The sequence below is a fragment of the Populus trichocarpa genome, chromosome 7, assembly GCF_000002775.5.
Source record: "Populus trichocarpa isolate Nisqually-1 chromosome 7, P.trichocarpa_v4.1, whole genome shotgun sequence".
In the NCBI taxonomy this organism is placed as follows: domain Eukaryota; kingdom Viridiplantae; phylum Streptophyta; class Magnoliopsida; order Malpighiales; family Salicaceae; genus Populus; species Populus trichocarpa.
The window spans coordinates 762,757-776,134 of NC_037291.2; the positions used below are offsets into that span (position 1 = coordinate 762,757).

A 13,378-nucleotide genomic window follows, 5' to 3' on the forward strand; every position below is an offset into this window, starting at 1 on the left:
AATGGAGCCTAAGGCCGTTTTAGTTAGAGCGGAAAATTAAATTTTATAATGCACAAAAAATAACTAATTAATGATATTCTATTAATTATATCATGATATTCACTTTGAAGAAAAAGAGAAAAGGTATAATAAAATTCATAACCAACAAAAATGACAAAAAAATCTCAGCCTAAAATTTCTTTTTTTTTTTTAATATTTATATCTATATCTTTCTTCAAAGTGTACAAAAGAGAATAATTAAAAGGATATCATCCAAACACCATAAAATTTCTCAAGCATATGCATAATTCTGCATTCCATCTTTACATTTGATAGAGATGCTTCAGTTGCATATTAAATCAATTTTGCTCTTTTTGTAAGAAAACTTGGGAAGACAGACAGGTAAAGAATCAATTTTGCACTTTCGTCAGAAAACTTAGGAAGACAGACAGGAGGGTTTACAAATATCATGTGAGCTTTGTATACAAAAAATGCGGGTGCATAAATTGTCATCCCAGGAAAGAAGAATATCAAGACAACTATGCTGAATTCTGTTACAAGAATCCTGACCTGTCCCTTCAAGCTCCATTTTGGAATCTTGCTTCATATTCACGGGTTGGCTGCAGACAAGTACAAATTCTTTGAGAAAATGGAAAGACATGATGCTGCAGACAAAAAACAGCGAGGGCACACAGGGAAAGATGAAAAGATAACAGTTGCTTTGGTGGTTTCCGCAATTCTTAGGGCAGCAAACCCCTTCCTACTCGGAAGAAGAAAGCCAACTTCCTTGTAAGTTAAAGAGTATCAGTTAAGCATTCCATTCTTCTTCCAAGTACAAGAAAAGAACATGTTGCTGCAAACCATGAATAATGCGGGCCAGCAGAAAAAAATGAAAAGCCAACACGTTCTAACCACGGTAATTTCTCTGATCACGGCCTACAGTGAAGTTATTCCCGAGGAAAGAAAACCACTTCTCACTCCGGAGAAGAAAAGGATGTTCCTTAAAACTTAATGGAACAGTTTAGAATTCTATTTGTATTGCAGAGTTGCCTGTAAAGCAACCTTGGGCATACTCAGCAAATCTGCTCTTGCTATGGAAATGCATATGCCAAGGACAACAAGAAGTTGAAAACAACATTCGAGCAGCCTTGTTGAAGGACTTATTACCCAGTCCAAAAGTTGAAGCCTACAGAGCTCAAAGATAAAATCTCAGTGCCAGTACAGGGGTATGAACTGGGAACCTCGAAGTTCTATTCAAAGCAGGTTTTTCAAAACCTCTCAGCCTCCCAGATGAATATGATGTATTTTCAAAATCTTTTATCTTGATTAAAGAGTCACAAGAGACAATCAGAAGAATCGTGCATAGTTGAAAATTATTACCATGAAAATTGCTAAAATTGACCTGCGCGCAAACCATCTCATATGCATTGCACGCTGAGCTCTTGCTGCTGCTTCCATGCTGTCGAACTGTAGATACACGTGCCCAGCACTATTCCTGCAGGTCAAATAAACAGCTAAGAATGGAAATGTACGGCCATCTCAACTCAAACCAGCACCCTGTAGTTGCAAGCCTAAAACTGTGTACAAAGATTGCAGACACACAGTTCAATTTAAAATAAAATTCCCATAAATATGGCATTCTAAAAAAGGGTAGTTGATTGGGTACATGTAGACAACATGGCAATGTGATACATTGAAAGGCCAATATTCACTCTCTTTTTTCCCTTAAAAATAGCTTCAGATGCAGTCAAGTTCAGTAACCTCAATTGGTTGTGACTTTGAGTAAGCAATACACTCTATTGGTAGTGCCTGCAATTAGAGTTCTAGTGGAGAGAGTGAGTGATGATGTATGTACAAGATCTCAACGAAAGTTCCATGTCACCAGAATTTTACAGGAAGTCAAGAGTAACCAGTCGTAAGACAATAATCATTCAATAAGTATATTAGCACCCTCATATAGGCACCAAAACTCTAATGAAACCCTAAAACAAAGAAGCAAAAAGAATATGGTTCTAAACAAAATAAAACTCCTAATTAAAGCTAACCTGCCATATGTCATAATAACCTAAAATAACAAGACGTTCTGAATGAAAAACAAAAGCAATAAAATAAAATATCTAATTTTCCTAAAACAAATATGTTGAAATCTTCCATTCGTTCTCCATCAGAGCACCTATAAAAAACAATATAGATAAAGTGCAATGTGTTGTACACTTACTTGTCCACCCAAATATGTTTCACCTGACCGTATCTTGAACATTCTTCTTCTACATCCTCTTTAATATCCAAATCAAAATCTGGTTCCGTCTGCAACATTTTTATGAGAATCAGTACTGCTCAATGGAGAACTGAAAAAAAAAAAAAAAAAAAAAAAAAACCTCAGTGGCTGGATCAAACATATTCTTCAGCAATAGACACTCGCTGGGTTGCCCAATAGATTCATAAGCAGGGGAAGGTAAAACTAGTGCCGGAAATGCTGCTGCTCCAATATTAGTTTGCCCATTGACAGGCAAGCTAATGGCTTGTTGATTTGGAGCTGATCCATTTAGCAAAGGTACTCCAAGAGAGCCTGCAATACTGGAAACAGAACTAGATTTAAGGCTATGGAACTGATATTTAAATAGAAAAAACAAAATTAAACAAGATAGACAAACCTTGTGGCAGTGCCAGTCCTATCCAGCTTCTGCATAAGCAATGCTCTTGATTGAGCATTCAAAGCCTGAATGGGAAAAGTGAATTCATTTCATCAGCTGGATTTTGGAGAAATTAAAAATGCCAGAAAAAGAAACAGTACAACTATTGACACTCTTTCCTATGCAAGTTAGTCCTCATACCCTCAAATAATAACATCAAGAACTTCGACCTCAGCAAAACAATAACTGAATCATCAAACTTTGTTGCACGAAAAATAAAATTTCCAGCAAGTAAAATTTTCAAATTGGCATTGGCATATTTGATTAACCTTAGTGTCTTAAAATTGTTGTACAAACTAGAGTCTCCAGTTACTATTACAAGTTTTCTCATTCTGTCAATTCAGAATTCATTTGACAGTTTCAGATGGGGAACCTGGAAAATAAAAGCATTAACTCAGGGGGCATTTGTTTTGCATAAAAAATGTAAAATGTTTAAACATAAAACCCTTTACACAAAACAAATTTATGATATTTGGTAAGTATGGTGTAACAATATAGTAGTGGAATAATGATGGTGATGGGAGTGGTGGACTGGGGTGTTGATGGTGACTGAAATAATTTGATAATATTGTGATCTGATTATTGTCTTTAAATTATTTTATGGAATTTCATGAGCTGACAAATAAACTAAGTTTATAGGTTGACTTTGAAATATTTTATGAAAACACAGAAAAATCAAGAAAACATTTTCTTGTAAAATATTTTATGCAAAACAAACACCCACTTGGATTACAAATTATCTCAAATCCTTGTGCATAAAATGAGACAGCTAGCATGATTTAAATCATACTCATATAAGGTTGCTAGCATTTTGTCTATGTTACATAACTATCACGACCACAGAGGACATGAATTTTTAACCAATTTTAGCAAAGTCTCTCTGATCTACATATTTTAAAAAAAATCACCCTAAAGTAACGATACTTAACCTTATGATGTGTAAATCAATGAACACCATTGTGTTCATGAAAATCTATACCTCATTCAGGTGATAGAATAACCAGTAAAATTACTAACAAGTTAATTCCATTTTGGGAAAAGAAAAACATGGAGAGCTATGAAAACCTAACCACCCAAGATGTTATAGTTGTGAAATTTAATGTACACACATATAGTATGTGATTGTAAAATGATGATGATTAGGAAAAACATTAAAACAGTTGAGATATTTTATTGCAGGGGTTACAGCCCTGTGAAAGCCATCACATCCATTAAGTAGTGGTAACAAAACAGTAAGATGCAAACTGTAAACGTCGATGCTTACAAGATAACAGGATTGCATGACAGTAAGGCAAGTTTAACAGTCTGTCTCAACATCCATCACAATAGTGACCAAATTTGATTCATCTCCATGTTAGTACATCACTAACTGTACATATATACACCTGCTCTTTCCCATTTATCTTACACATCTTCAATAGATGCAAAAACCGCAAAAGGTTACAGAAAACATCCTGATGCAGGACAGCTTAGGAGCTGTTCTGTATCTGACTTTTGGAGGCTGTTTAGAGATGTATTGAACTGGATTTCTGCTGGGAATTGTAGAAACTATTAAAGTGACACTAATAGGGCCTCTAGGAGTCACACCTAGAGGATAGAAAAACTTACGCTTCACACCTAGAGGAGATTGAGTCACCCAATCAAAATCAAATTGCTAGAATTTTATCCACACACTCCATTAAAATATTGAAAGACTACGTGCTTATTTATAGAGTTCTAGTAGTTCAAATCCAATAAAGACTTGGATTCCTAAGTAAGAAAATAATAAGTCTATGTAGAATGGGAAAAAACTAATAAGCTAATTAATCAGGACCAATAAAATACCAAATAGAAAATCTCTGACAAATTTCCAGAATTCCTAGAAATTACAGAAATACCCATTGTCTATGAAAAGAAAATTCTTGCTTCCTTTGTTGTCCACATCACAGAACTTCGGTTCCATGAAAAAGGTTTTAAACTAATCACCATCCTAATAGTATCATGTTGTGCCAGCTTTAGTCATAATATCATAATAACAAAGTGTACCATACAAAAGTGAAAAACAGTCCATTACTTCAAAAAATAAGATCATCACCTCTCAAGGAATGTAAAAAATATCCCCCTTGACCACATACCATATCAAATCCCCCAACCCCCCCCCCCCCCCACCAAATCACAAATCAACATAACACAACAATAAAGCTTAGGAACAAAACCCAATACAAAGAGAATACCAGCCATGATTTATAACATTGAAATCCTATATGAAGTTTCAACAGTTCCATTAGTAAAACCAGGTCTTTTGGCTTTTTCCTATTCCCTTCTTTCACCCCAATCACAAATCAACATAACACAACAATAAAGCTTAGGAACAAAACCCAATACAAAGAGCAAACCAGCCATGATTTATAACATTGAAATCCTATATGAAGTTTCAACAGTTCCATTAGTAAAACCAGGTCTTTTGGCTTTTTCCTATTCCCTTCTTTCACAATACCTTGTTTCTCTTGCCCCCCCCCCCCCAAAAAAAAATCCCATGGCCTAGTCGAAAATTATTCTGGGTAATTTACTCTATAATTTTCATGTGCATTTTTTTTCATTATTTGATTTACAGGATTGTAAATTCATGAAATTAATGTAAACCATCATCCTTGATAAATAATAGGGGATTACAACCCCCTCCCCGCCCCCTAAGAATAAATAAATAAAGTCATTCTTTGCCAATGATCATGCAAGTTCAAGTTCACTCATACAATAGATAGCAACATTTAACTCACCAATCCACCCCCATCATCATCGTCGAAGTCAGCAGATTTTACTCCACTGTCTTGCTGTCCGCCATGTTCTGTAACAGATGAAACCTATACGTACACAAACAATTCATTACAGACCCCAACATTGTCAAACTCATTTATGGTTAAGGCAGCAAAGACAAATAGTTGACTGACAAAAACCGCTGTTACAAATAAAACATATGAAGAGAAACCTAGTCTGAGCTACAAAAACTTAGGCATACCTTAATAGTTCGACCCGCAATCTCCAGTTTTCCATTCAAAGCACTTTGTGCAGCCTTAGCATTTTCAAGTTGAGTAAACTGTAGGAGAGTGGATGAATTAATCAATCAACAAATGTGAATGATTAAATAGTACAAATATATATTGCAACCAACAAGAAGTCATCACCGACTTGAACAAATCCGAAACCTTTGCATTGTCCTGTCTCAAGGTCAAGAGGCAGTTGCACAAGCTCCACAATACCAAATGGTTCAAAAAGCTGAGTAACACGAAAGTAAGACATTATGTTATGTAGCTGGATCAAATTTGTGAAAGAAAGAGGATGGTTTAATAATTGGAAGTACTAGTTGTCTAACAATTACAAAAAAAAAACTCAATCTGTGTCCAGGAAACTAACAAGGCATAATACAAGACCTGTGCACTTCAAAATTCATGCAAAACAAACCATAAAAGCTAAGGGAGTCATTGACTGTTAATTCAACATCAAGGGCTGATAACAAGTAACACTTCCTTCAGCAGCATCAGTAATGATCCTCCTAGAGTTCATGAATCTGTAGTGAGTCCAAGTCTATACAGCAAGAGGTTGTTGACCAAAAGCTTCTCAAATTTCTTCTACAGGCATCCTAAACTTCCTTTTCCAATTCAGCACAAGCTTAGCTAAAGACTTGCAAACACCAATGACACAATTCAGAACGGATCTTTAAGAACATTGGAAAGATAAAGTTCAATGTGCCCAAAGTTTAGTGGTTGATTTGAAGGGAAACTAAGAAAGTTACTTCTGATCTTAAATGATTTCTTGTGTAGTTCAAAGAAAGTGATGCCAAAAAATTAATTTTCATTTAAATTGTTGTGGTTGGAATGGCAATTTCTCTGATTTAATGGCATAAACGCCTCTGTGCATAATTATTATGTTACAGCTTATCCTAGTTAATAAACAAAATTGATTATTACAAAAACAAAAGTGAACTTGTTTGTCTTAATGAACAATAAACCAAATGAACTCTCCAATCATATTACCTGTCTAAGCTGCATTTCTGTCATGTTAAAATGCAAATTCCCAACATACAGTTTTCTGTCAACTGCTCCAAATGGTCCAGTAACACCACCTGTGCCACCGCCTGAAGCACTAGGCTGAACGAGGTTCTTTTCAGCCTCAGAAGGCTTAACCATTACAGGTTGTCCAAGAAGCAGTTGACCTGAAAGAGTTATTGCCATTGGCACAGACATTGCATCATAGAATTCAACATACCTGCAGTTATGCCAGTGCAGATAACTAGTCAGAACAAACGAAATGGAAGAAGAAAAACTAACAAAGCATACAGCAAATAGATGAAGGAAAACAAAAACTGTGCGCAGAGAACTCAAGCTGAGTTTCTTTCAGTGAATCTGATGTCCCATGTAATAAAATATGTCAACTCATCGGAATAAATATACAAAACCAGAACACATTGTGTATCATGAGGATCAAGGAGAGAAGAGATGACTTAGAATGAAAAAAAAAAAAAGTTAGCAGTGGTCTCCACTTTGATACATGTTTGTGCACAAGAGCCCCAAAATCATAAACAAACAAACATCAATCAATGCTCCAACCAATGGCTCATCAATAAAGAATTTAGATGTTTTTAAAAAAACCAAGTTTTTGTTAACATAATTTCTTAAGAAAGATGGCCGCCAAAACCAAACTATCCAGACATAAAGGATCAACATTAAACCAGAATGGGAGCACCAATATTGAAATCCAGGACTAATTATACATGGCTCATAATCAGGTCCCTTTACTTACAAAATATTCAGAAGAAGAAAATTGGAAAAGTATAAAACAAAATTAGGTTTATGTCATCTACCTTGAGTGCGCTGAATGAATTGATTAAACATGAGTGCAAGGTATTCCCATCATCCCTCATCATTATCGCATTGCTATTGCATTTAAGAATACAGTTAAACTTGATTCTTGGAATAAATATGCTAACAGTTACTTTAGAAGAAGTGCATAAGCATCTTGATGTTTAAACAGAAAGGCACACATACCCAACTCCTTTTGACCGCCTTGAATTTCGGTCCATTATCAATCGAACATCCCTGACCTGAAAAATCAAGGAAAACTAATTTCAAATCAAATTTTAATACAGAGCAAAATTTGCAGTGTGCAAAGAAATTTCAGAAATTCAAACTACATAACAAAACACCTATCAGAAGGCAATTGCATTACTAAGATTAGTCTAATCATGTAAACTACTTTTGTATCCTACGAGGTAATCTAGTTGTTGGTGTTTGAGTTTGATAGAGAAAAAATGGTGGCCAAGAAATTAAGGGTCCGGCAACTGAGGAAGAAGTTGCTGAAATGAAAGAGGAATAAGTTGAACGCGAAGTTTTGCATTCATTTGAATTATGAATCGCTGACAGAAAAATATAGTTCTACAATTATGATGGTATCTGGAGCATCTTGTTTGAATTTCCAAAAATACACAAGCATATGGGACGACACCACTCCTTAATACCAAGATAATTCACTTAATGCATGCACACCTTTTAACTCATCCCACATCTAGATGAGACAAGAAAGTCATTACACTACTTGTAACTGAAGCTGAAAAACGCAAAGGCATTTCATTAACATACATTCCTATTCTTCTCAGCAATTTATCAGGCAACAAATCCATATAATTTTCATACACCGGAAGAAACAAAAAGGAGTAAATTTCGCAAATCATCCTGCATTTTGAAGGCAGTTTCACTGTACTATCTGTTATTTAGGAACTTTGCATTTGTCATCCTGTAATTTCAATTTAATTGCACTTTGCATCCTCCATCCAAGAGCTGTTAGTCAAGTGTTAAAAAGTTTAATTTTAAGCAAATTAGATTAAATTAACCAGGATGTTTTTGGAGTATATTGTGTTATTACCACCACCAAAAGCAAATGCAATCAGGGTTTGGAAACTCATGATATAGTTTGGGAAAATATATCTTGTGGGGTTTTTTTTTCTGGAATTGATTTGGACTATATTCATTAGGAGCATTTTCCTCAAGCTACTCTTAATGAGCAAGCTCATAGCATCGATGAGAGTATACAAGGTACCTAAGGATGCAAGTGTGCTTAAATCTTGATGTGCTGAATCATTGAAAATTTGTTTAAGTTGGCCCTCCAAGTACTACTATATGACAACCTGTTCAAATTAATCCATGGTTGGCTTTTAAAACTCAAATCATTGTGTTGCTAGATAACTCATTCATGTTATGATCCATTTGTACAAAAATATATTGATTGTGTTTTGTTAAATCGATACAGGAAAAAAAAGGCGAGATAGAAATATCAACATTCAAAACCAACAAACCAAATAGAATCCAATTTCAAGACTTTAAGTGGAAAGAGAGAAAGGAATTAACAAGAATAATCAACTTACATGCTAAAATTGGGCTTACTGTTTTTGTGTTTGTCCCTACCAAAGGAATATTGTTTATTGGTAATCGACAGATGAATTTGTGAGTTTTTTAAATTGAAGGAAAAGAGAAATGAGAGATAGAAATGTGTTCATTAAGATGTGTGTGTGTGTGTGTGTGTGTGTGTACAGAGAGAGAGAGAGAGAGAGAGAGAGAGAGACCTGATAAAATGCCTAGCGGTTATAAACACTGGCAACCAGGGTAATTAGAAAAAAATTAACAGACTAACTAACTGAGTCAAGGATAGAATGTAAAATTATTCAAAGTATAGGAGGCAAAGTGAAATTAGATCCAAAACATAGGATGGGTTGTGAAATTTAATCCAAAAAAAAGTCAATAACTAAACTTGAAAAGACCACAATGAGGTTACGTACAGATTTTATAAAATCCAGAAATATACAACTATTCTTGTGTTATACATATATAAAAAAAAATGCCACTGACCTTGCCTGCTTTCGAGAAGAATTCATACACATCTCTCTCTGTCGCCTTCAAAGGCATCTGTCATCACAAAATCCATGAGAACAGAGCAGCAACAAGGTGAGAAAACAATGGAACCACAATATATCTATGATTCCATGACTAATAATCATAAAACAGCAGAGCAAACCATGAACCTGGTACACAAAAACAGTTCTTTGGTCCCTTTCTGGATCAGCTTCAGGCTCCACCACTTCTTTCTTTTCTTTAAATCTCCTGGCACCCGAAACACTTTCAAAGTTTCAATTTTTATAAAAGATGAAAATTCATGAGATTAATAAACAAGCATCGACATTCTTATAACTGAAAAGAAAAAACAGTGCTATGATGTCAGAAAAAAATACAAATTTCTAGCTAATTCCATAGTAATTTCATAGAGGACGACCTATAGTGACACCAAAATGCCAGCCTTTTTTCCATATTATTTCTAACAAGGATAGTTATATACTAATATAGGTACAGCAAGATCATTCAACACAAAGCAACAACCAATTTCCATGCAAACAAAATCAAACAAAACTTTATTCAAATTTGGAACAAAGCTTCAATTAAAATTTAAAAACCCCAGTTCTTATTTCATTTGATATAGCATATGTATTTCAACTTTTTGTCAAAGTCAACAGATTAACATCTTACTCTCTTTAAAGGTTACCAAGGCATACTTACAGACAAACAACAAGATCATTCATCACAGAGTAACAACTAAACTCCATGCAACAAATCAAACAAAACTTTGGTCAAATTTGGAACAAAGCTTCAATGAAAATTTTAGAACCTCAGTTCTTACTCCATGTGATAAAATGTTCCAAATTCAATTCACACCCCTTTCACATGGAATGCAAAGGAGGAAGAAAAGAAATCTCATAGGAAGCAGCAGATTTTTCATCAAAAACCTCGAGAAAGTATCCAACCCGCCTTGGATTTACAGGGGACAATAACATCAATTAACAATCCATCTCAAAACCAAATCCTTGTCATAAACTATTTGCTTCTCCCATTAGACTTCAAAATTCAGTTTCTAGAGGACAAAACATTAATTAACGCTTAGAACCATACGATAAAAAATTAAAAATAACAGCATCGAATCCCATGATCTAAGCTATAAAGAAAATTAAAAAGGAAAAAGAAAAAAAAAATCATCACCTGCTTTCTCTCGTATCAATCTCTCTCTCCCTCTCCCTCTCACGATTATCACTTTCATACCTCCTCGACCTGCTCCTGCTGCGCTCTCTCCTCTCTCTCTCCTCCTCTCCCCCCCTCTCTCTCCTTTCCCTCTCCCTCTCCCTCTCCTTCTCTCTCCTCTCTATCTCCTTCTCCTTATCTTTCTCTCTCTCCTCCTCTCCCCCTCTCTCTCTCCTTTCCCTCTCCCTCTCTCTCCTCTCTATCTCCTTCTCCTTATCTTTCTCTCTCTCCTCTCTCTCCTCCTCTCCCCCCCTCTCTCTCTTTTCCCTCTCCTTCTCCTTCTCTCTCCTCTCCCTCTCCTTCTCCTTCTCTCTCCTCTCTCTCTCCTTCTCCTTATCTTTCTCTCTCCTCTCTCTCTCTCTATCTTTCTGTCTGCTACTTCTATCTCTATCTAAATCTCGGTCTCTCCGGTGGTGGCGATCGCGACCATTCTCGTCCTCAGCTTTCAATTTCTTTGCCTTTCGGTCCTCGTCGTTGTCGATATCTTCATCATCGACGTCTCGCTTCCTGTAACTTCTCTCGGTTCCATTTCTCTTTTTGCTACTACTGCTGTTCTTCTTCCTCGTATCGTCTCGATCTTCCGCTTCCTCTACGGTTTTCTCCAGATACTCAATCTCGTCGAATTCCATTGATTAGCTTTTTGGTGTTAGGGTTTTGCAGGAGAAGCAGTGAGGGCTTTTGCTTTTTGTTGGTGTCAATTTGGCTTCGACTATATGTTTTCATTTTATTTAATTAATAGTAATTAATGAATAGCAGGACTTCGATGTCATTTTCTCCAATGTTCTAGGTTTCGCAGTAAAATTATTAGCAAGTCAACATTCGAGTTATTCAAGGCACGGATGGTAAAAAAAATCGAAAAACCGATGAAATTAAAAAAATTAAAAAAAAATAACTGAAAAAATCAAATTATAAAAAAAAATAGATTAAACCGATTAGAGTTTTTAAAAAATCGACAGGAGCAGTTCAGTTTCGGTTTTATAAGTATGAAACCGAAAAAACTGAACCGAACCAAACTCAAACCGAAAAAACACGAGTCAAACCAGTATGAATCAGTTTTTTCTCTATAATAACTGAACCAAAACTAATTGATTTGAATCGGTTATGATTCGGTTTCTGTTTTTTTAAAAAAAAACTGGCTTGATTACTTTTTTTGATAAAAATCGAACCGAACCGAAAATTATCACTTCGAGACTTGAAGTGATTATTTCAATGTGTTATACAATTATTTCAAGTTTACCAAGCAATAACATAATATTCAATTTTTATTTATTTATTTTTTAAATTTTTTTATAAAAATATTATTTGTTTTTAATTTAGTCATTAAAATTCAATTTAATATGTATTTTTTTTTAATTCAGTCGTTATTCATTTTATTTCTATTTTTTTCTATTAATTTTATAAAAAATTTATTGATTTTCAATTTTATTATTCAATTTAAGTTTATTATGTATTATTTTTTTTCGATTTGATCCTTATTCTTTTGATTTTTTTTTTTCAGATTTGTTTTTCTTTTCAATTTAACCTCTAATTTATTTTTTATTTTAATTTTCACCTCGTTCTTTTAGTTGTTAACTTTTTATATTTTTTCATGTAATTGATTTTTTATCTTGATCTCATCCTTCAATATTTGATTTGCTCTCGGTCTAATAACCTGGTTCATGGGTTTGAAAATTTAATTTGAGCCAACATCTTTTTTATGCTTATTTTCTTTTTTATTTCATTATTCGACATTAATTATTTTTTTAAAAAAAATATTGGCTTTGTGGTTTTCTTTAATTACTTTTCTACTAAGTTATCTTGGTTTTGTGACCCGCGGTGTGAATTTTGCGAGTTAACCCGAGTTGACTCACCTCTTACTATCCAAGTTACATGTCTGTCACGCTACTTCAAATTAACTTTAGCTGATTTTTTTGTTAATTTTTATCCAATTTCATGTTCCAATTTTAATTTTTTCAACTTATCGTGATATTTTTTAAAAAATTTATTTGTTTACTATCTTTCTCTAATTTTTATCATATAATTAAAATAAAACAAACTTATTAAACTTGATTGAGACTATAACCCGAGTCATTTGTTCTTCTTATTTTTTTAAAACACGCTTGTTGTGCCTAAACTATTGTTTTTTTTCTTCTAGTTTTGGTTTTCATTTAATTGATACCTTTTTTTTATTTTTTTGTTTAATTTATATTTCACTTAATATCCCTCCTTTGTGATTTTTTATTTTGTTTGTTTAGCCTTTTTTGAATAAAGGCTTTTATTAAATTATTTTGCATGTATTTACTTTTTTTAAGATGTTATTCTTATTCATCTATAATTTTTTTTTTATGTTTTATGTTGTTACCCATTTTTAGGCCCCCACATAAACAAAAAACAATACAAAAAATATTTGAAGAAAATAAAAATTATATCAGTGAAAAGAATGCACCAGAATGCCTTGGAAATTGTCAAAGACTAGTTGAGGAAGATTAAAATATATAAGATTAGAAAATTTAACAGTATATTTTCAACAAATAAAAGCCTTATTGGCAAAGAAAATTTAATTTAAAGATCCAAAAGCCTAATCAAAAGTTTTCTTAAACTTTACAAGTTTGTAAGAGGCAAATTTTTCTAAAG

The 13,378-nt window shown here is 33.9% G+C and overlaps 1 protein-coding gene across 3 annotated transcripts; it reads right to left on the bottom strand.

The window, feature by feature from the left end:
- Positions 1-234: 234 nt before the first annotated feature.
- Positions 235-11,493, bottom strand: LOC18101239 (uncharacterized). 3 transcript variants are annotated; one of them, XM_052454483.1, is made up of 14 exons: positions 10,727-11,493; positions 9,721-9,799; positions 9,548-9,604; positions 7,694-7,749; positions 6,683-6,914; positions 5,838-5,924; positions 5,668-5,745; positions 5,429-5,512; positions 2,634-2,698; positions 2,358-2,556; positions 2,198-2,286; positions 1,360-1,474; positions 1,041-1,165; positions 629-931 (listed from the first exon to the last, which is right to left on the bottom strand). In XM_052454483.1, exons 1-14 carry the CDS (start codon positions 11,392-11,394, stop codon positions 916-918), a joined length of 1,950 nt encoding a protein of 649 aa, XP_052310443.1. In that variant the 5' UTR covers positions 11,395-11,493; the 3' UTR covers positions 629-915. The 3 variants fall into 3 exon arrangements, with proteins under 3 accessions (XP_024461278.1, XP_052310442.1, XP_052310443.1); XM_024605510.2 differs by lacking the exons at positions 629-931; positions 1,041-1,165 and adding an exon at positions 235-599 and having other exon boundaries at positions 10,727-11,492; XM_052454482.1 differs by having other exon boundaries at positions 628-1,165.
- Positions 11,494-13,378: the final 1,885 nt, after the last annotated feature.

Coding starts and splice junctions, on each gene's coding strand:
- LOC18101239 (XM_052454482.1), bottom strand. CDS start 11,394: ATGGAATTCGACGAGATTGAGTATCTGGAGAAAACCGTAGAGGAAGCG. Junction 6,915..7,693: donor AGGCGGTCAAAAGGAGTTGG/GTATGTGTGCCT, acceptor GCATAACTGCAG/GTATGTTGAATTCTATGATG. Junction 5,925..6,682: donor CAGAAATGCAGCTTAGACAG/GTAATATGATTG, acceptor CGTGTTACTCAG/CTTTTTGAACCATTTGGTAT.